Source organism: Mustela nigripes, chromosome 3, assembly GCF_022355385.1.
Source record: "Mustela nigripes isolate SB6536 chromosome 3, MUSNIG.SB6536, whole genome shotgun sequence".
Taxonomy (NCBI): domain Eukaryota; kingdom Metazoa; phylum Chordata; class Mammalia; order Carnivora; family Mustelidae; genus Mustela; species Mustela nigripes.
This window is the reverse complement of record NC_081559.1, coordinates 27,855,379-27,877,585: the sequence shown is the minus strand read 5'-3', so window position 1 is coordinate 27,877,585 and position 22,207 is coordinate 27,855,379. Positions and strand designations below refer to the sequence as shown.

Genomic DNA, 22,207 nt, shown 5'->3' with positions numbered 1-22,207 from the left:
TATATCTGGTTAACAATGCACTTCTGATTTGGGGCTCGCTCCCGTCTTTGTTTCTTCTTGCTGCGTTCTCTTAAATAATACTTCAGAAACAATCAACCAACCCACACAAATAGCTCTCCTTTCTTGTTAGGGTCTTTGTCCTGTATCTGTCAGCAATGATGCCTTTCTTTTTCCTCCAACTAGGATGTCTTTTGAGTACCACAATACTATTTCTCTCTTCCATCAAAGCACAATTTATGATAGCAAATACAGCATATATCCAAATATATACAAAAATGGAGTATATGATAAAGGTAGCTCTTTCAATTGGTAGTATAAACACAGGCCTTGAAACAATGACTATTGAGACCAGGGGGTAGCCATTCAGAAAAAAATGATGGAACCATCTTTCAAAAGATTAGGTGTAAAATATGAAACTATAAAAATACTAAGAAATGATACAGGTATATTTATTTAAAATTCTGGAGTAGGGAAGGCATTTCTAACCATGACTCAAAATCTAGGAGCCACAGAAGGGATGGACTGAACTTTGTGAAAATAAACTTCTGCGTTGAGGGCAAACCACCCCCACAAACTCTAGTGACAAACTGGAAAAAATATCTGCAACTCCTACATAGATAAAAGGCTATTCTCTCTAGTATATAAAGAAATAGAGAAGATCAGTAACCCAACAGAAAAATAGGTAAGGATAGAGACATCTCAAAGGGAAGAAAAATAAATAGCCTTCAACATTAAGAAAAGATTTTGGGACCTCATTCCCAAGAGTATATAAATATCATTTTTAATCCATCAGACTGGCAGAAATCTGAATGTCTGTCAACATACTCTGGAAATCGAGCACTCTCATGTATTGAAGGCAGGAGGCAAAAGGGCACAACTTCTGTGGAGGGTCTGGCAATATCTACTAGAGTTCCTTGGACTCCGTGCTCCCAATTCAGGAAAATATCCTGCAGCTATGACCACACAGGCATCCAGGTAGACAGGGTCCTCAACATCCTACCTTCACACCTGCCTAGAAGGCAGACAGCTTGTGTCTTGTCCCCCAACATACAGAAACCAGTGGACTATGTTTAACTTTTCTTGGTTATGGGGGCTGACGTTAAGATCTAAAAATATGAAAAATATTCTAGTTCACCATACGCTAATCTCCAAAACTGTACTGTTCTTGTGCTTGCCACAGAATGAGCAGTGACATGATATCTACCAGACTTTCTCTAGTGCTCAGCTTGCATGCCAATGAAGATAGTGCACCAAAGGCAAACACTAGAATATCCATGTGAGTGGGGAATGGAAGCTCCTGTCTTCTTCTTAAAGGCAGGACAGCAACGGTTAGAGTTGGCCTGCTGACGGACAAAAACAGCAATCATATTCTGAACCAGGTTGGAGGTCCACACTGGTAGGGGGGAGACTCACAAAGGCCCACAGCAAGCAGGTCAGTTATCAGGAGGAACTTCAAACAGCATCCCAGAGTCACAGCATTCTGCGCTAGGCACCCGCTGTTGTGGGAATTTAAAGTAGCAATGTCCAGGAAAATTCTCAGATAATTTATTTTGGAGCAAAATCCAGCAAAATAAGCCCAGGTTTCTAAGGTCATTTCAAATAAACTGTCCCAGCCTCTGACTCTGTGGAGATGGAAGAAAGGCAGATGGCTTCCCAAGCATAGGCTTTCCACATTCCTGGACACCAGATGGGGCTGCCCGGTGCCAGTCCAGTCACTAACTAGAGATACTGGCAGTGCAAAAATGCAGAGACTCCCTCTTCCCTTTGAGACCAGTGTCCTATCACATGTACTTTGAGGGAGAAGTTTAAATTCACAAGCAAAAAAATACAAAATTCTCCTAAGGAACAAATCTCCTGTAAGCTCTCCAAGATAAGGTCTGTTTAAAGCATAAAAATAAGTTAAGATGTCGTTGGGAATAAAATGGAACAAGACTGGTAAAAAACCAGCCAAATCTAAATATATACTTCATAGCTTTTAAAATTAGTTTGTCAGTCTGGATTCAGCCCAATTTCTAAGCTACTGCATTTAATTCCCTTGTCAATTACACCTAAAAACAGATGAAATGCCTGTCTGGAGGCTTACATTTAGGACCTAAGATATAGGTCTATACATCTGTGTGTATGTACACACACACACACACACACACACACACACTCTCTCTCTCTCTCTCTTTCTCTCTCTGTGTCAAAGTTTAGTGCTCTCAAATGCTGAAAGTGTCAATATTCCAATTTTTTCTGCATAGTGACTGCAAAATTAGAGTTTCTGATTAATTAAACTAAACACAAAAAGCCACCAGAGATGGATGAAATTGAGGCTCTTACTTTTGAGTATGTCCCTAGCCGCTTAGAGAGGATACCCATAAAATAGCCCATAAAATAAAAAGAGTCTGTCTCAGAATTCTTAAATCTCCTCACACTGCCAAGGAACAGGATGAATGTACAAAAGGTGTTTGACAATCTAACCGCCGTACTAGCTACTGAATGCTGAGCCATCCTGGAAGAAATCAGCCTGAATATATCACTTCACCGATGAGCTCTCCTATCTCAGAGCGAGCAGCTGGTTAGCAGACAGCAGGACAAAGCCACAGTGGGGTATTGTATCAGACTAGAGTCCAACTGTACCAGAAATCCAATTACCAAATGTCCCTCTCAGCCCCATTCCTCTCCTTGGCAGGTGAGCTCCTTCTGAGGGAGGCGCTCTGCGGTGACCTTGGACAAACCCTGGCCAATCTGCCTCCCTGTCTGCCCCCCGACTCTGCCCTACTGATACACTACCTGCTGCTCAGGAATCTAGAGACTCAGTTCTGAGAAGAACTAAACCAAGCCAAGAACGGACCTTGCCAGAAACTGCAGTAAACACAAGAAGGTAGGAAACATGACTAAGCTTTAAAATGAAGACCCTATGGCAGCAAGGGTGCTTAAAACTCAGTCATACTGTTAGTATGTTTAATCCTCAATTCACTCTCCAGTCCAGTGCTAAAAAGGCAAAAGGCACTAGGGAAAAACGACACGCAGTGAGTTCTGTGGAGGCTATCTGACGAAATCTCTGACAAGTGTCAGCGCCCTCTGAGCGGCCCGTTCTCTCCTATGCTCACGGTGTGCTTTCCGTGCCCAGGTGTAAACCAGCACGCCACCGTGCTCCCTCCGCCCCACCACAAGACATCCGCTGCATACCTGCATAAACACTTTTCCAATGACCACATCGTCGTCATCCTTAAACACTGTGCTGAAGACTACCGTGACTCTGTCCTTTTTAGATTCAACGTACCTGAGGGGAACAAAACCCATGAGATAAGAAGAATCAGCAGGAGATTTTGTCAAGAACTTGATTTCCAAGTGAAGGAGGCGGTAAGTCCTAAATCACTTAGTTCATAAAACAAGGTGTGCCAAGGGAGACTCAGTATGTCTGACCAACAGAGTCAGTGTAACACATGCCCGCCCAGAGAGGCAGGAGAGGACCATCACCCTGAGGAGCTGGTACTGACGTGTCTGTGTGGTGGGACATGGAATCTGGGGTTACTCCAGAATCTTCACTTTAAAACATTTCTTTCTTTATATACTAGGAGAGTCCTACTATGTAGATGATCCAAGAGTTGCAAACACAGAAAACACATGGTCCCCTCTCCCTGTCACTCAGGCTATATGACTAAAGGGGACCTTCAATAGTGGGGTCTTAAAGGAAAGCACTTTCATCTTCTGCCAACTACTGGTATCTGTGGAGAAGAGCAGAAAATGGCCCCCCTTTTTCCCCTGTCATCTACAACCTGGCTTAAAGAACTTTATGAGAAAGACATGTTAGGGGGATTCACACAGTAGAGCTTAAGGTCTGACCTAATGTGTATCTTTCAGTGACGGCATGTAAGCCTTGCCCCGGCTTTGGGACCAGGTTCTATACTCACATGGTCTCATCATCCCTATAATGGATAACTGCCCTGTTCTCGCCTTCCTTGCCCTCTTCTTGGAATTGGAAATATTTCTCAAAGACAGAGGCAAAACAATTTCGTTTCAACATGCCAGCCTGATGCACAATGGAATCCTTGGATGCCGGCAGGTTTTCAAGGTCATATAGCAAAGAGACATTGTATCCTAGAGAGGGGAAAAAAACCCACAAGTGGTTATATTTAAAACGAAACCAAAAAACTTTTCAGGTTCTAATGACATTTTATCTTGTTTCAGTCTCTGTACTTTTAACCCAGGTAGATTGCTGTCCACTCTCAAGGTTAAGATAAAACTTTAATTCTTGTATAACCACCGTAAATATATACATCTAATTAACAAATGCTATGCAAAAATTTGAATCAATATCAAAGATGACTGATTACAAATAAGGAATAAGCAGCAGCCATAATTCAGAACTTTGAGTAGAAATTTAGTGTTCCAGACACAGGAATAAAGGGGGCACCTGTGTATGCTATCAAGCTATAATAATAGGAGTTATGTATTTTTCTCTGACGGTTTAACTGCCAAGTGCTAACACAAAGTCAACAGCTGGGTAGCTTTATTTTTCTTTACTAAGATATTTTATTTTATTTTTTAAAAGATTTTATTTATTTGACAGAGAGAGAAATCACAAGTAGGCAGAGAGGAAGGCTGAGAGAGAGAGGGGGAAGCAGGCTCCCCGCTGAGGAGAGAGTCTGACGTGGGGATGTGGGACTCGATCTTGCATGATCTCAGGGTCATGACCCAAGCCAAAGGCAGAGGCCCAACCTGCTGAGCCACCCAGGCACCCCCCTGGGTAGCTTTTAATTAAAACAAAAAACAAAACAAAACAAAAAATCCTTTACATACCATCGTAAACCTTTTGTGGTGAAGTATGGACAAATTTAAATGTGTGTGTGTGTATGTATATACTGCCCCAAAAGCTTTCATATCTACATACTATCAAAATTTCAGGGTTTTTTTTTTTTTTTTTTTTTTTTTTTTAGTTTTATTTATTTGACAGAGAGAGACACAGAGAGAAAGTGAACACAAGCAGGGGGAGTGGGAGAGGGATAAGCAGGCTCCCCACTGAGCAGGGAGCCTGATATGGGGCTCAATCCCAGTCTGGGATCATGGCCTGAGCCGAAGGCAGACGCTTAATAACTGAGCCACCCAGGCACCCCCCAAAATTTCACAGTGTTTTAAAATATTTTACTTCATTTGATCTCTGTAAGAATTCTTTGAAGTAGGCAGGCCAGATACAGTTGTTCTCGTTTTAAAGGGAAAACAAGTTCAAAGGAGCAGAGTGCCATGCTAAATGCAGCATGATACAGAGGTACAGGCAACTCTATTTGGAACTGAACAGAACTGGGTCCAAATCCTGGGTCTTGCCACTTCAAGACCTTGGACAAACTACCTAACCTCTATAATTCCTACATCTATTTAAAAAGGGGGGCTAGGGCGCTTGGGTGGCTCAGCTGGGTAAGTGACTGCCTTGGGCTCAGAGTCCCAGGATTGAGTCCCACGTCAGGCTCCCAGCTCCATGGGGAGTCTGATTCTCCCTCTGACCTTCTCCCCTCTCATGCTATCTCTTGTTCTCTCTCTCAAATAAATAAAGAAAACCTTAAAAAAAAAAATAACAATAAAAAGGGTGCCTATACCAGGGAGGCCCTTGGGAATATTTAGAGCGCGTAAGTATTTTAAAGTACCCAGAACACAGTAGGTCATCAATAAATGGGACCCAAAGCCAAGTCTGCTGACCACTGCCTACTATTCTCCCTCTTTACAGCATGTCAAGTAGGAGTTCCAGCAAACATGGCTGGGGAAACTAATTAGCTAATCAAACAATTAATACAAGGCAAAAAGCCTACAGGTGGCTTTGCAAGAGTATCTGTACAACACTGAGGGTCATTTCATATTCTAGGTAACTGCTGGGAATAATTTTACCAGAACCGTATGGAGTACCTGAACATTTATACTTTGTCACTATTTAATTTTTTCCCCAAGTGCATTCTGGAGGTATGTTTTTTGTTGGATCGAGCTTCACTGAGAACATGGGCTATCTAAATCTCTGTTCTAGATTGTGCTGAGCATATTTCTGGCACTCTAATATTAAGTAATATCAATCATCACTCCATTTTGGGTACCTGAAAACCAGAGAAGCAGACTACAGGATTAAAAATTAGATAGAAAATGAAAATATATGAAGTTGAGCTTTGTTCGTTTTAAGAAGCCAAATAAAACAAAACTACAGCTCAAGTCAGACTCTAAGTAAGGCTTTCATATGATGAAAAGGAACATACTGAGGACAGATTAAAAGGAAAAATCTAGTAGAGCCTGGTAAGACTCCCAAACTTGCCTATATAAACCCACAGAAAAAGAGGAGACACATCACTTTCACATGTATTTATACTTTGCACTTGTATGAACACAAGGTCTGCAATCTCGCAATGGCCTGTGCTTTTAGCAGGAAGCAGAAGAAAAGGCTCAGGGACAGAAACATTAGTTCTGTGTTACACTCCAGTGGTTCTGGGAGACTGTAGGATCTGAGCTATGTCAAGTATGCCCATGAGTTCCAACACGATTTTTTCTAGTCTAGTTCTGCTTCTGTCTTCCTTTCTTTCTTCTTCTCTCTCTAAAATTCCTTGAATCCCCTTAAAGCCTACAGTGTTATTTTGTTTGTTTTTTTTTTTTTTTTTTGTTTTTATTTCTTGATATATTTCTACCATCTATTTGGGGATGAAAACATTCCAGTATTCCTTATGGACTGTAGTCAATGCTCCCACCCACAGTATCCCTAGTAACAAGTTATATCCCAAAGATATCATTCTGTATTTGGTATTTTGTTTCCACAGCATACAGAAGACTGGGAAGGTCTTCTATTGGGACTGACCGGGGAGGGTCTTTTATTGGGACTGGTGAGGCATGTCACATTATAAAAATGAAAATAAGCAAACAAAAACCACACAGAGGCTGGGGAAGGAAATAAGCTAGTGAAAATAACAGCTGTGAATAGACAGATGAACTCTCCTTAGAACAATTTGCTAATCGAAGTACCACAGGAACAAAATGTGAGTAATATGTTCAAAAGAACTTAACTACTTGGTCCTCATCAGGGGGCCCAGCTAAATGCAGAATCTGAGCCCAGCACTTATTCACGAGGATGAAAATACTGTTCAGTTTTTCTGCTTTAAATTTCCTGTAAAACAGCAGGAACATAGCTGTTGTAATCAAGGAAGGCCATGGTGCTTTTCAATTCCTCTGGCTGTGAAGAGGCTATTTATTCTTTATTAAAAAGAATAGATTAAAAGGAGGGACTGAAATTTCTGTTTCTGGAAAATGTGAGAACAGTTATGTTTCCTTCTCCAAAAGTGCAGAGTACAGAAAATGGTGTTATTAGGGGCTGGGGTAAAAACCAATGTTTGCTCAGTCTCAAAGGCATTTAATCACCATGAGCAAACAAAAGGGGCCCACTGGTTCTAAGTCACTTGGCTCCACCACATAAACACTAAAAATGACCCACATCAGTTTTGCAAACCACACTACGTACCATTACTGGACAAAGCAAAGTCCCTTACAAGCTATTTTTACGGAGAGAGTTGAAGTGCGAACTGGGCTCAGGCAGAAATATTTGTAGAATGCACAGTATTTAAATGAAATGCTTTGGTTAAAAAAAAGCAGAGTACAAACAGGACAGATCTCTATCCATGTCACCCCACAGTTAGTTGCATTACTACATACCTGATTCGGGATTTACCAAGAAGCTCCCGTACACCCTCTTTAATAACTAGAAAATACAAAAACAAATGTTAATCCAAATGTCATGATAATGTCATTATTTTTAAAGCACTATATTTGCCAAGCTCCTTCTAAATCAGAATTTTTCATTTGGTGGATGGGACACTGGATATACAAGGGGAAGCAGATATATCTGAGCTACCAAGCCAGTCACTCACGGAGTGAAGATTAAATCCAAAAGGTTAGGGGCACTTGGGTGGCTCAGCTGGTTAAGCACCTGCCTTCAGCTCAGTTCACGATCTCAGGGTCCTAGGATCGAGCCCCTCACCAGGCTCCCTGTTCAGCTGGGGGGGGGGGTCCTGTTTCTCCCTCTCCCTCCTACTCATGCTCTTTCTCTCGCTTTCAAATAAATAAATAAAATCTTAGAAACAAAACAGAAAAACCAAAACCTTGTTAAAATAAAAAAATCCAGAAGGTTAATCTAGTATCTGTTTCTCAATCCAGGCTCATCTTTCAACTTTTAGGAGTTGGTCACACCTGTTTTACGTTCTCCATTCTCCTCCCGACCATGTATCACACACAATCACTTTTGTTTTCAAGAATGCAAAAGGATGCCAAACCCAAGTGAGAATAGATTATGTTAGTTATCAACCAAGTACAGGCCGAACCAGTAACCCAGGTGAGTAAAGAGATAAAGGCAGAATTGCTGGGAACAGATTCCAGTCAGCCTGCTTATCTTGAAAGCCTTAAAATTATTTAGCTCATCGGTTTTATGACAAAAGACAAGAGATCACTGAACCACATAGCCATTTATTTATATTGGTTGGTCCACAGAAGGCTGTACTCTCTAAATGCCTGCCTATACCCTGAAATACTTGCTACTGGCTCCTCTCCAGCTTTGGGGAGTAAATGATAAAACAAGAGCCCTTTATACACCTTCCTGTTTCTCTGTCAGAGTGACTGCTTCACCTGGTACAAACTGCTCCTAGGCTGACAGTTTGAGAAACAAAAACCTTCTGGAAGGACCAGTTCAGATTTAAATGTTATACAGGCTATGGTAAGCAGTAAAAAAGCAGCTATCTGAGGATAGAAAAACGTAAACATTAGAGCCGTCAGAACTTAGTCACATTTTTGGTATTTAGTAGTATTTATATGTTTAAGAGGCAAAACAGACATGGTTTATTCTTAACCCTCACTGAAAACACACTTAGGGAGGGAAGGTGTCGTTGCTATTCTACAAGGGAAAACAGAGGCCAATATATGTGACAGCAGTACAACAGGCTACCGAGCTTTGTCTGTAGATACTTAGTCAATTTCTCAACACTACCTCACCACAAACATACTCACGATCCTCTGTAATTTTCTAGGATACCAAAAAAAAAAGGATACTTCATCAATGACAAGTTACCAAATTAAAAGTGAACAAAAGCATGAACTTTTGTTTTAATTGTAGGAGTTACACATGCAGGTTTTACAGGACTCCATCAGCCAGAGAAAAGCAGCGCCAAGTGTAGGCAGCCGAGAGGGGAGCCCCATGCGAGCAGGCCCTGAGCCCACTCATGCCTGCGTATGGGGATTGGGAGTAAACAGAGCCAAGTGAATTCTGAGGTTTTCTTCTAATCTTACTTTCAACGCACCCTCTAGGTATTCAAAAATAAATAAACAAACAAATAAATAAATAAATAAATATGCAGCAGCAAACCACGTATGGCCTATTTGAAAAAATTATCACACAGGGAAGTTCTTTGCTTCCTGTTCTTAAATACTCTTTAATATTCCACACATTTATGTCACCACTTTCCTACAGCGGGAAGAAATTCTCTATCTATATATCATACGATGGAAAGAGAACAGGCCTCAGTTCTGACTGTGTGGGCACACTGGTTCATATACAGGCAAACAACAAGTAATGTCACCCGCAGTTCCGATCTGGTGACCATAATGCCGCTGTAGGGTTGTCTCTTTTACAGAAGAGGAACTGAAGGGAGAGGTTAAGGTCACAGAGTTTGTTGGTGGCACAGAGAGATCTCACCTTCAGGTGTCCTACATACCACTTCTAAAGTTCTGAGGCGGCGGGAAGAATAATGGGCACATCCCAGCAGAATTTGAACTAGCATGTGGTCTCTGAGCTACAGTACTGCACCGGGTGGACTGTGGGTACTTGGAGGAAGGGGAAATTAGATTGTGGGAGAAAAAAATATAGCTCTGAAGATTTAGTTTAACTCCAAGCTTAATATTCTGAGATCTAAGAGCCAAACTTACACCGTTTCACTCCTCTGCTCCTTCCACTTTGCAAAACCAGCCAATGCTTCCCTGTTGATTTCACCTGCACTTTTAACCATGATTCATTTTCCACCGAGTGCCCCCTCTTCCAATCTGACACCAGGAGATGGGTGGAGCCCATCGGTCCTCACCATCAGACCTTCCCGCCCTAGCAGCAGAGGCTTTCTGCCTTGAAAAAGGGCCTGGGCAAAGCAGCAAGTTTCCTCTGGTTATCGCAGGCTGGTCACTGTTTAACCAACCCAGAGAGCCATGCACCAGGCACTCTGCTCCAAAGCTCTGAGTGTTACTTGTTCCACCTACGTGGGCGGGTGGGGTTGGTTCTCTGACCCTGTGGGAGCTACCAGAATAGCACTGTGTTGGGGAGTTCCAGAGTGCAGAAGGCACAGACTGGAAAGGAGATTTAAGAAATCGATCTCTAACGCTTTCTTTCCCTTCCAAAGATTACTATCATTGGGCCTGCATCTTAAAAAGAGAGGACTATTTGCGGAGAACGATTACACAATTTTGAGTTGTCTGTTCAAAGCTTTAACAATTCTTTTCAGGTTGTCATTTTATGGTAAATCAGAAGTGGGGCCACTTTATAATAGTCACTTGTTCCCTTTTGGTTTTAATCTGGTAAAGAGAGGAGTTGGCTACTTTTCTAGAATGATCCTTATGTTTTATGAGACTGGGTCTTCCTCCAGAATCTTTTCTTTCAGGTAAAATCACCCCGAATACAAATTCTCTAGACTCTTCCTCTTCCCTTGAATAGGCAATTCAGAAAAGGTTTTGGCTCTTCCTCTGAATTTCTGGGACAGATCAACTGCATAGGAATAACTAAAAGAAATGACTGCTTTTGGCCTTGGGATCACAGTTGTTTAATATCAATTTTAGTTTTTATACCAAAATATTACTTAGATTTTGATCTTTTTTCTCAAACAGCCTTTTCTTGCATAAATTTTAACTATTTCAAAAGCTCTTAATCAGAAAAAAAATAGAAATGACCATATCTTCATTCACCAGATTAAGGAGAACCTAGCTTGTTAAAACTAAAAGATATCTGAAAACTGATTCAGGAACTGAGTCATACTTCCTGCTTTGAGACCCAACCACAACGTATGCACACTGGTGTAACAGCATTTTCTTTCTTCCATAAATGGCTCTCCCCAGAGCAAATACAGTTCAACAGGAACTAAACCTGCTACTTAAGCTATAGAAAGAAGCTAGTGAAATAAGGCATGGCCACCAAGAATTTCAAAATGCATGGACAACTTTCCTATCTCCCCTATGGTAGTTATAAGTAAGAAGAGAAACTTGAAGCAGCCAGCTCTAAGGAAGTTTAAATCAAAAAATTTAAAGGGTAGATTTGTACCTAAATTTCCAGAATGAGAAATTAAGACCATAAACTTTAAAGGCCAGCGCTATATACCTACTTCACAATATTACAGAAATAGAATGGAACCCATCTCAGTCTTGAGACAGCTTTTTTTTTTTTTTTTTTTTTAAAGATTTTATTTATTTATTTGACAGAGAAAGAGAGAGCACAAGCAAGGGGAGTGGCAGCAGAGGGAGAAGCAGGCTCAATCCCAGGATCCTGGAATCATGACCTGGGCCGAAGGCAGTTGCTTTACCAACTGAGCCACCGAGGCGCCCAAGATAGCTATTTTTAAAGTAGGCTACACAACGTGGAGCCCAATGTGGGGCTTGAACTCATGACCCTGAGATCAAGACCTGAGCTGAGATCAAGAGGTGGATGCTTAACCAACTAAGCCCCCCAGGTGCCCTGTGACAGCTATTTTTTTTTTTTTTACTGGTCTAAGAATGTATTGTTTGGTGCATATTTTGGGAACTAAAGTTGTTTTGGGTTTCATTGGTTAGGGAACATCTTTATTTTTCTAGAGTAATAAACAACAAGCAAAGAGTCAAAGCTTTTTCTGAAAAACACCCTTCTCTGTAATATGGGTCGAGAGTCCCTAGTTAGGTGAGCAAGCCGTCCAGAGTGGTCACTGCCACAGACCTTCTAGGAGTGGCAAGCTGCCAGTAAGGTGAAGAGGAAACAAGAGACCCAAGGAAAATGACATGGAACATACCTCATCAGCACCATGTGCCTGAAGTTCCTTGTAGAATTTCAAAGAAATACTGACCATCACTTTTGTTTTATCTCCATTAGGATTTGAAATATGATAGAGGACTCCATCGAAATCTATGAGGGAATGTAAAAAAACCTGCTTAACTTGGAAATGGGAGATTAGATCTCAAGGTGACTGCCTACCTTCTTACAGGCCACAAGGAGGTCTTCCTTGGAAGCAGGTGTATGTTTAAATCCATGCAGAAAGTCCGCAAAAACACTGGGACAGAACTGTCAAGTACTGATCTCTTTGTTCTCTTCTAAAATTACAAAGCTATTCTTACCTTTGTTATAGCTTGGTGCTGAAAAAATATATATATATATATATATATATTTTTAAAAAGCTTTTGTTGTGATATATTTTAAAGAAGCTATAATAGAACATAGAATAGACTCCTAGCCTGCTCCATGTGACTTCAACAATTATCAACACATGGCCAATCTTTCATTTAGATGTCCCCCCCCAATGATTTATTCTAAAGTAAATCTGAGACATCACATCATTTCATCCATAAATATTTCAGAATGCATCTCCAGATGATAAGGAAGAATTAAAAAAAAAAAAACAACAAAAACACCAACACAGCTACAATACCACTGCCATGACTAAACATTTAAGAATAGCTTCTTAATGTCAAATATCCAGTCTAGTGTTCAAATATTCTGCCTCAAAAAAAAAAAAAAAAAAAAAAAAAAAGTTTTAAAATACTGTCATGTTATTTGAATTAGATCCAAACAAGGCCCCCACATTGCATTTGGTTATTTCTTAAGTTTCTTCTAATTTATATCCAGGCCCCCCTCTCTTTGGCTTCTATCTTCCTGCAGTACAGAGAGGACTTAACCCTGGGTAGTTCCTGAAACCAGGTGCTGAGGGCCATCGCTTTAGGGAGATCTGGCATTGCTGGTTAGTGGGAGGGGACAAGGATGGTGCCTGGTCTCCAATCACAGCACTTCAGAGCTGCAAAAAGTTTTCCAAAATCTAGTCAGGTACCCTCACTTTACAGAGGGTGATTGTTTAACTCCTTAAAGTCCACAAAGCAAGTGAGTAGTATCAACAGCTAATTTTTTATAGGGACTAGAAAACAGTAACCTCTCTCTGACTTGTTGAACAGGCCTCTAGTATTATCCATGTTTCCCCACTACTCTAGTGCTAGGCAAATTGAGATGAAGGCTACTTGAAGGCAGTAATTTAATATTTCCAAGTTAAACTGAAGTTTATAACACAACATTAAGCCCCAACTTTTAAGATATCAGCAAGTAACTTCACATAGCTCCATAAATCCACAAAATGATCATCTAAAACAAAGACCTTGAGAAGACTTGACAATCAAGGGACAGTAATCCAAATCTCCAAATGTATTTTAGGAATGAGTTTTCTATTTTTATATTGTGCCTTAAAAGGGATGAAGTAAGGACACTTACCTGCAAATGTTACTTCTACTGCTTCTGGCTTGTTACTGCAAAACAAAAGAACAGTCCATCAATAAAGATAGCTGTACTGCTGCTTGCCCCCAAGGGGACTTGCAGACTCCTGAGCTCTGTTCCAGATTGGAGCATTCAGGACCAGTCTTATGCTTACTGCTGACCTGAGACCGCAACTCATTTTCTCATGTACCTGAACCTTTGGGCTTCCTTAAGAGGACACAGAAAAGCTGCAGGACAGACAGTTTTTGTTTTCTAGCTGCTGTCAAATCTCTATTATAGCTGGTGCTTAGTTCAGAATTCCTTAAGACTATGATATGTATGTCTGCATATGTGAACTATAAAATGCCATCTTTTGATCAATGTCTCTCTCACAGGACAGTAGTGACGGACATGGAGGTAGTACATTCTGCTAAACAGAATGCAGAATGGTTTTAATCCACTAAAGAAGGGATAATTCCAGGCAATAAAACAAAACAGGAAGTTCTATACCATTTCAAAGACAATCTGTAAGTCTTCCTACACGTCTTTCCCTCTCCCTTAACGTCACCAAAGTTCTCACCACTCTCCTTCATGAAGCCCTCTCGGACTGGTTCTACCCTAGTTTTGTTTTGAAATTCCTGCACTGCACTTACATAGAAAGCGGAGCACAAAATAACACTGCAAAATCGCTGGGGACAGTCAAGACACCAAGGTTCCAGCTTTAGCTTTTCATCATGACCATGTTTTCAGACCAATTAACACTTGCACGCCTGAATTTCTCACGTCTTAATTCATCTATAAAATTGGAGAATACAACCTCACTGAACTGCTAAAGATAAAGCAAGAGAACAGATACAAACTACTCATCCTGGAAGGCAACACCGATGGCCTGATACTTTCTGTGCAGCGCCCAGCTCAGCCTGGTACAGAAACTTCCACTTGATAAATGCTGCTGAGTTATTACCTAGAAGGCATGACATACATCCTAGCTATAAACAATAATGGTCAATTAACCTCCCATGAAAGCAACGTTATGGGATTTCCCCACTTCTCCTCAAAGCCCAATGGTAGGAAACAAAATAAGACTCCACGGTTTTATCTCTAATGACCTAGGACTCCAATGATTCCACTTTGTTTTATGGACCAACAAACAAGACACACACATTTCCACATTTATCCTTGCCTAATTTGCTCAAGACCTCACCATCAAGTACATCTTTTTTATACTACCTCCGCTCCCTTACCTGTAAAGGGAACCACAACTGAGCCGCCCTCTCGGGTTGCTGGGAAATAATGGAATACACAGGGTGGTGTATGCATGTTAAAAAGTGCTGCAGATGCTACACAGTTACTCTTCCAGGAAACTGGTTTTTATGAAGTGCTAGCCCTGCTGAAAAATCAACGGATACAAGTCACATACAGATTCCACTCTACTCCTGCACAGCCATCCGTGCATGGTTTAGGAAAATCAGTCCGGGAGACTCTAAGAATCAAAGCACTGAATGGGTTTATGGAGAATCAGTGAGTTCAGAATATAATGAAAAGAGCGACATGAAACCTTCCATTGCTTCTGACCTTTTGTCTGAAACTACAGCCAGGAGACAAAGACAATGAATGGCCAACCACAATTCCTCAACCTCTAAAAAGCAAGAGCAAAGCAAGAAGCAGAATAAACATTCATCTAAGGCTTACTTGCACGAACCATGAAGAGGCTGCACAATGGCAGGAAGCACCGAAGTCTGTTTCCCCTGGGAAGGATGGCTATGCCAAAACGTCAGGGTGGAGGCTTGTGAAAGTCCACATGGCGTCACTTAGTAGGTGGCTGGGTTTGGGGTTTTCTTCTTTTTTTTTTTTAATCCTTAGGCTTTAACTCAGCCAAGGAAGGAGTGAGCTCTTCATTCTCCTACTCCATCAAAGATGGAGAAAAATTAGGTATAAATAAAAAAGCCTTAGGGTTCTAAGCTGTTAACATTGAAAGAAAAAAATTTTTAAAAGTAGGCTCCATGCCCAACGTGAAGTCCAATGCAGAGCCTAAATGCATGACCTTGAGGTCACAACTGAGTGAAGATCAAGAGCTGGATGCTTAACCAACTGAGATACCCAGCCCCATCCCTCCCAATCTATAAACATTTTAACTGAAATTCTGAATTTCTCTAGGTTGTCAAGTTCTCTAAGGACAAATCCCCATTGGGAGAAGATGCTTAGGAAGAGCTATACTAAAAGGTTTGTTGCCTGACTTGGGAATATTTGTCAAATCACCACCATTAATACTTTAGTTTACATTGTATGGCTGCACAGTAGGTTATAGAGAAGACAGGCTGTAGAGGAATGCATTTGGCCAAAGGAGTCTTCTGGAGATCAGGTAGGAGTTACAAACTCTGTGCCCAACAAAGAGACCAGATCAAGAGTGAAATATACCAAACAGGATGTGTCAATTCCAAGACCAGGTGTTTGTTACTTACTTTAAAACCCTGGAGCTAGAGGGGAATAAGACTGGGCCGGGGGAAAGTGTACCACTTTAACAATACGAAAAGATAAATGGATTAAGTATTTTTTGTTGTTGTTATTTTACCATCTGCTAAAGTTTCAGATGCTGGGAATGAGTTTAAGCACAAAATCAAGTTCTTCGGAGTTGACTATTCAGCTCAAGTCCTGTCACTTACTGGCTATAAACCACACTCAATGTTGCTCAGATACTGCTGAGCCTCAGGTTCCTTTTCTAGAAAATGAAGATTAAAATGTTGTTGTGAAGACTAATTGAGATGACATGTGTACAGGACAGTTTCCCAACCAGTGTCTTGTGACTAAGTTACAGACAGGCTGAGATAATGATCCTCACAGCTCTCAGGGCAGTCCAATAGCAGGATCTCTAGGCTAGACTATTCACTCAAATGTGCCACACAAATACCATGTTCTGTGTGTGACCCATCGTAAGGTTAGAAGTCACCAGTGAAGGGTATCCGCACAGTGCTTAATGCATTACGTCTACTCTCTCCACAGCTCCCAAAATCCCTTGTTTTCTCAACTGTAAATGGGAACTGCTGTCACATAGGCACATTCAGAAATCAAATGAAGTTATGTTATTAAAGCTTAGAGCACAGTGTCTAATATCACAGACAGTGATTGATGAATTAGTTTTTCTTTTAGGTGGAGTCAGAAAACACCAGACTTTGAAGTCACAGCTGGGAGAAGTTGTGTGATTATGCTAACTCCCAGAATCAGGAACTGGTCAGCACTACAAGGAGAACCCCATGAGTATCAGTGCTGTAATGTCCAGAATCCTAGAACAAACCAGCTAGATAAGTCCTCAGGGTTACTGACTGTATAGCATGGAACACTAAAATATATCCAATTTACTCAGATGGGTTTTGAAAGTTATTCTTAAAATCGTTAGGAAAATTTTTCTTCTCTTCTTTTCCCAAGGAAGTTTCTAGAATGTCACCAATCAATAAAGAACTCCTAACAACTGTATTTTCCAATCCTCTTTTCTCATTAAGGATTTCGGAGTTTTTACTCCTGAATGCATCCAATTCCCCATTTGGGAATTTACGTGCCTCTTCTATTTTCTCCTTCTATGAGCTGAATGAAAAATTACTGAATTCTGCTATCTCACCAAAAGTTTTTGATCACTCTGCGGTTAATTCCCCTATAGGGCTCCCATCAACCTATTCGAGCAAAGACTAAAAAATGTGGTCCCTACTCTCTGCTAAGCCAGACTCAAACTATGGAGAACAAAGATGATCTAAAAGCTAATTCATGGGGCGCCTGGGTGGCTCAGTGGGTTAAAGCCTCTGCCTTCGGCTCAGGTCATGATCCCAGAGTCCTGGGATCGAGCCCCTACATCACACTCTCTGCTCAGCAGGGAGCCTGCTTACTCCTCTCTCTCTGCCTGCCTCTCTGCCTACCTGTGATCTTTCTGTCAAATAAATAAATAAAATCTCTTGTAAAAAAAAAAAAAAGTGATTTTTTAAAAAGCTGATTCATGCAATATCAGAATAGTGATAAATTAAGCACCTAAAGAAATTAAGATTCATTCCACCTGGCTTCATCCATTCCTTCAAGAAATTAGTTCCTGAGCTAACCATATACACATGAGGATGCTGGGAAAGAAAGATGACCAAAGTGATAGGCCCTGCCCTTAAGGAGTCATCCGTTTCGTGGAGTGTAGCTCTGGGGCTTCACGCACAAAGTGGTGCCAAGGTCAGAAGGCAGACAGCCTATACAACTGTAACTACCTGTACAAAGACCAACCAGACCGTTCCATTTCTTCTAGATGCTTCTTGAACAATGTCCCAATTCCAAATCACTTCAAACCAGTCTCCCTGAGGACACATGCAGCATATTTAGGAATGAGAACAAGGTATCAGCAAGATTTAATTTATTCCTTTCTCAAATTTCTCCTCCCACAGTCCTTGCCCACCCCAACTGGCACCTCTTGCTTACTGAGCTTCACTCCCCCTCACATAACCACAGAGCCCCCACAACATGCAGAGCTGTGGCAAGAAGCCAGCATGCACTTAAAAGCAACAGCAATTCGCATGTGACAGCATTTCCTCAATTCTGGACTCCAGGCTCTAAGTTCATGGGCTACCTTCTAAGGCTGAGGTTCTTGTAGTGTACACAGTAACAAAAAAATTAAATTAATTTGCCCGGGGGCACCTGGGTGGCTTAGTGGGTTAAGCCTCTGCCTTCGGCTCAGGTCATGATCCCAGGGTCCTGGGATCGAGCCCCACATCAGGCTCTCTGCTCTGCAGGGAGCCCACTTCCTCCTCTCTCTCTGCCTGACTCTCTGCCTAGTTGTGATCTCTGTCTGTCAAATAAATAAATAAAATCTTAAAAAAAAAAAATTATTAAAAAAAAATAATAATAAATTAATTTGCCCGATTACATCTCTTAATTGGGCATCTGGGTAAGAATTCCTAAATGAAAAGGCAATGCTGTTGACAAGACCTGTGCGAGTTTATTGGTAGTGCCGAGCGCAGCTTCTTAATCAGCATATTCTCTTAGCATGTAGGCTGTTAATGAGACAATTTACCAATAATTACCATTTTGTGACGATATATGAACCGTTCCAATAAGCCATTTTCCCAGGAGTGTGGTAGGAAAACAATAAAAAGCAATTTGTTGGGAATGAATCTTAGGCTTTGTCCGAACTGCCTCCAAATTAAAAGGTGATCATGCCTAAATGTTCAACAGTTTTGATAACTGTTTACCCAAAAGAAGTTTAGACTCTTAGTAGGATGTCACAGACAAGAGGATTCAGCAGGATGGTCTGAGGTGTCATTTAAAAAAACAAAAAACCCTCAGGAGGAAAATTATTGCAACTGTATTCTGAAGCATATACCACAAAACTATTTTTAAAACTATCTCACGCTTGCATTTTCAGTAGCTGCAACAGTGCTAGTGCTGTTCAACAGAACTTTCTGCAATAATGCAAATGATCTACATGTGTCCTGTCCAAATATAGCCACTACCAGAGACATGTGGCAACTGAGCACTAGAATCGTGCCTGGTGTGAGGAACTGGATTTTAGTTTTATTTTACTTTCTTCTTTAAACTTAACTAGCTACATGTAGCCACTGGCTATTATACTGGACACCACAGAGCTATGAGATTTACTCTGGAAGAGGCTGCTCAGAACCGTGATTTCCCCCAACAGGTTTGCTCTGAGAAGGGTAAAGTCCGGGGCAGCTGCCCTCTCCCCGCAGGTTCGCGCACTGGCAAAGCCTTTCCAATTCCCAGGATTTCTCCTCCAAGCTACTCCCCTTCATTAATGTCTCTCTGCCATCTCGGCCGGCACACACCTCACCCTTTAGCTCCTCTGTAACTTTTGCCAATAGACTCTCTCAGAAGGGCTTCCTTTCGCTGTTTCTGCTTGGTGCTGAGCACTGGTAGAATCCTATAAATGTTTGTGATTATCACACTAGTCATTTTTTGCTGGAAGTTTTAGTGTAGTAGGCATGTGCCTCAATAAATCCGTTAACTACTTCACTGCTGCCTCACGTTGTATGCCTGGAAACTCACAGCAGGCCTAGAAGCCAGTTTCTGATGGGTGGGATCTGCAATCCCACCTACCTCCAGGCCTGCTATCAGGGTCTCTTCAAAGATTTTCAGAGAGCTTTTCAGCAGAGTATGTTTTGAGTCCCCTTACTTAAAGTCACACTTCAAAGGGAAGACAGCCACAGTAAAAGCCGAAACTTGCTACCCTGCCCAATAACCAACATCGCTGTAACATATATTTGTTAAGAAATGTCCTAGAAGTTCTGGGCGCCTGGGTGGCTCAGTTGGTTAAGAAATGTCCTAGAAGTTCTAACTTACGCTTCCAGACTTGAATGCTTATTTTAATTCCTCTGAAACAGTACTTTGTAAGATTTAATTTTCTAAAAGTTAAAGAGCTGTTGTTCCGGATGATGGGCTTTATTTGGAATCACAAATAGATATGAATATACTTCTACACTACAAGGCATGCTTCTACTTGAAAATGAACAGACATTTATCTTGTAGATCAGCTTATAACCACCCAGGTCTCATTCTTTGCTAGTCTGGACTCGAGAAGGCACTTAACAGGTTCAGCTATGAAAATGCAGAAGTTAATTTAACTTCCTCCTCTATGCTACACTGCTCAAAAAAAAGTACCCAGCAAGCACCCAAAATAAGACTCTGAGCTGATTCACTCACACATTTAAAAAGCAAAGGGACTGGTAAGTGAGACTGAAGAAGTAAGTTAGCTTAAAATATAAGCAACTGCAAGCAGGAAACAGGCTTCTTGTAAGCCTTACTTCAACGAAAACCATGTTTTACTTTACAGATTAACATCTGTGTCCTTATAAAAGAGATCGGAGACAAAATATGTTCAATTCAGGCAGTAGGTTAGAAGTATTTTTATTTAATGCCTCCAAACCACAAGTTCATTATGAGCACTTAGAAGTTCCCCTGCACCAATCCTTTCCCCTCTGTAGATCTCCAAGCAGTGACTTTCCTATGACTAGTTCCCAGTTCACCAGAAAGTTTGCATTCATTTCCTAAACTGTGCAACCAAGAGGCAAAGCCCCAGCCTCGCAATGGAGAAACGAGGCAAAGGAACTGGCTACAGGTCACCAAAAATTAGAAGCTAAAACCAGGTCCCTGGCTCACATTTTAAATATCAGAAAAGCAAAGCAGCTTTGGGGTAGGAGGTTGTTTTCTACCGATTCTTGTGTTTCACAGAGAAGGCAGCCTTGGAAATATGTGCTAACCTACCTTTAAAAAGGCCAATGGTAAATAAAGGTTATCTGAGAACTTTATAGACTTTGGATGCTTGTAAATGTGTACCTGGGCCAGGATTACCACATTAAAAATCACAGACCAGGGGTCTTGTATAAGAGTTTAAAAGATAAAAGGGTGGAGAAAGAATTATAACCTCAGGAGAGAGATAAGGAAGGGTGTGGATGGGGAGACTTAGCTTTGCTTGAGAAATATACTAACAAAATGGCCAGAGTGTCTTACAGCAGGTTTCGGGGAAGGGAAACCAGACCAGTCGCGTTTTTCCGAGCTGCAAGACTGGGTGTGCTTTCAGTCTAGCCTCCAGCATCTTTAGATGAAGAGGTGGGGGTGGGGCTGGAGAGGGAGAAGGCTGGTGGAGATCTGGGCCTGCATCTTCTTCCCTCCTCTGGTCCTGGAAATTCCTGAAAACTCCTTCCAACCCAATCCCAAACAGGCTTTCTTGGGGTTCAGAACAATGACGGGAATACAGAGGGAAGGGATCCTCTGCTCCCTCCAGAAGGCAATGGGATCCTCCTGGAGTTCCGGCCTCAGCTGCCCTCACGTCCCACAGGTCTCCGGCCCTTTGGCACGCGCGCTCCGGTCCACTTGCCGCTTCCGCATCCTTCCTCCGAGCCTCTCCCCACGCATCTCTGCCCCTCACCCCACCGCGCCCAGTAGCCTCCCTCGTTTACCCGGCCGGGTCCGTCCCCACACCCGGCCAGGTCTCCCACCTCATCCCTTCAAGTCTGGAGGACTGAACGACACTGAGGACCAGCGGGGGTCAACTCTGCCTCCCCCGCCACCCACCGGCCCCAAGCGCGCGCTCACCCGGCGGCCGCGTTCTCGAACTTGAGCGCGAGCGTCTCCTCGATGATGCGGTTGTTCACCTCCAGCAGGATCATGGCGGCGGCTGCCCCGGGCAGGGGAAGGAGAAACAAGGGAGGGTGAGGGTGGGTAAGGGAGGAAAGGACTTGAGGGAGCGGCCCCGCTGCCCCGTGAAAGAGGGGGGTTGGGTGGGGTAGGAGGTCAGGGGAAAGGGAAGAGGGACCAGGGTGGGGGGAGAAGGGGAAGACGCGCGCTCGCCCTCGCACGCACTCGCTGTGGAGACACCCACCCACCCGACCGACCTGGCCCCCGAAGCCTGAACCCGCCTGCCGAGCCGCCGCCGCCGCCGCCGCTGCCGCCTCACCGACAAGTCCGGTCCCCGCCCAGCCCCCGGCTCCAGCCGGCCACTTCCGCTCTCACACCCACTTCCGCTCGCTGCCCGGACGCGCGGCCCCGCGGCGCCATTTCCGCTTCGACCCCTCGTGCACGCGCACGCAGGGGCGTCGGGGAGGCTGGGCTGGCGCATGCGCGACCCCCACCCCTACCCTGGGTCCATTTCACTTTCTCGCAGAGCCCCTACACCCCTCAGGCCCCTCTCCTGCAAGTTTGTCTCCTTGTTGGCTGTCATTCTCCGATGCCTGCCTCACTGTCCAGCCCCTCCCTCCCGCTTGTCGCAGAGGTCCAGCTCCA

General features: G+C 42.6%; 1 protein-coding gene across 1 annotated transcript in view; it reads right to left on the bottom strand.

Annotated features, from left to right (window-relative positions):
* Positions 1-21,932, bottom strand: part of ARPC2 (actin related protein 2/3 complex subunit 2) — a 29,479-nt gene extending 7,547 nt beyond the window's left edge. The window contains exons 1-7 of the mRNA XM_059393457.1: positions 21,820-21,932; positions 21,521-21,602; positions 13,469-13,503; positions 12,009-12,121; positions 7,660-7,705; positions 3,900-4,086; positions 3,175-3,268 (exon numbers count right to left, since the gene is read on the bottom strand). Of these exons, the coding sequence (XP_059249440.1) occupies positions 3,175-3,268; positions 3,900-4,086; positions 7,660-7,705; positions 12,009-12,121; positions 13,469-13,503; positions 21,521-21,594 (549 nt within the window). The 5' untranslated portion in view covers positions 21,595-21,602; positions 21,820-21,932. The remainder of the gene's footprint in view (positions 1-3,174; positions 3,269-3,899; positions 4,087-7,659; positions 7,706-12,008; positions 12,122-13,468; positions 13,504-21,520; positions 21,603-21,819) is intronic.
* Positions 21,933-22,207: the final 275 nt, after the last annotated feature.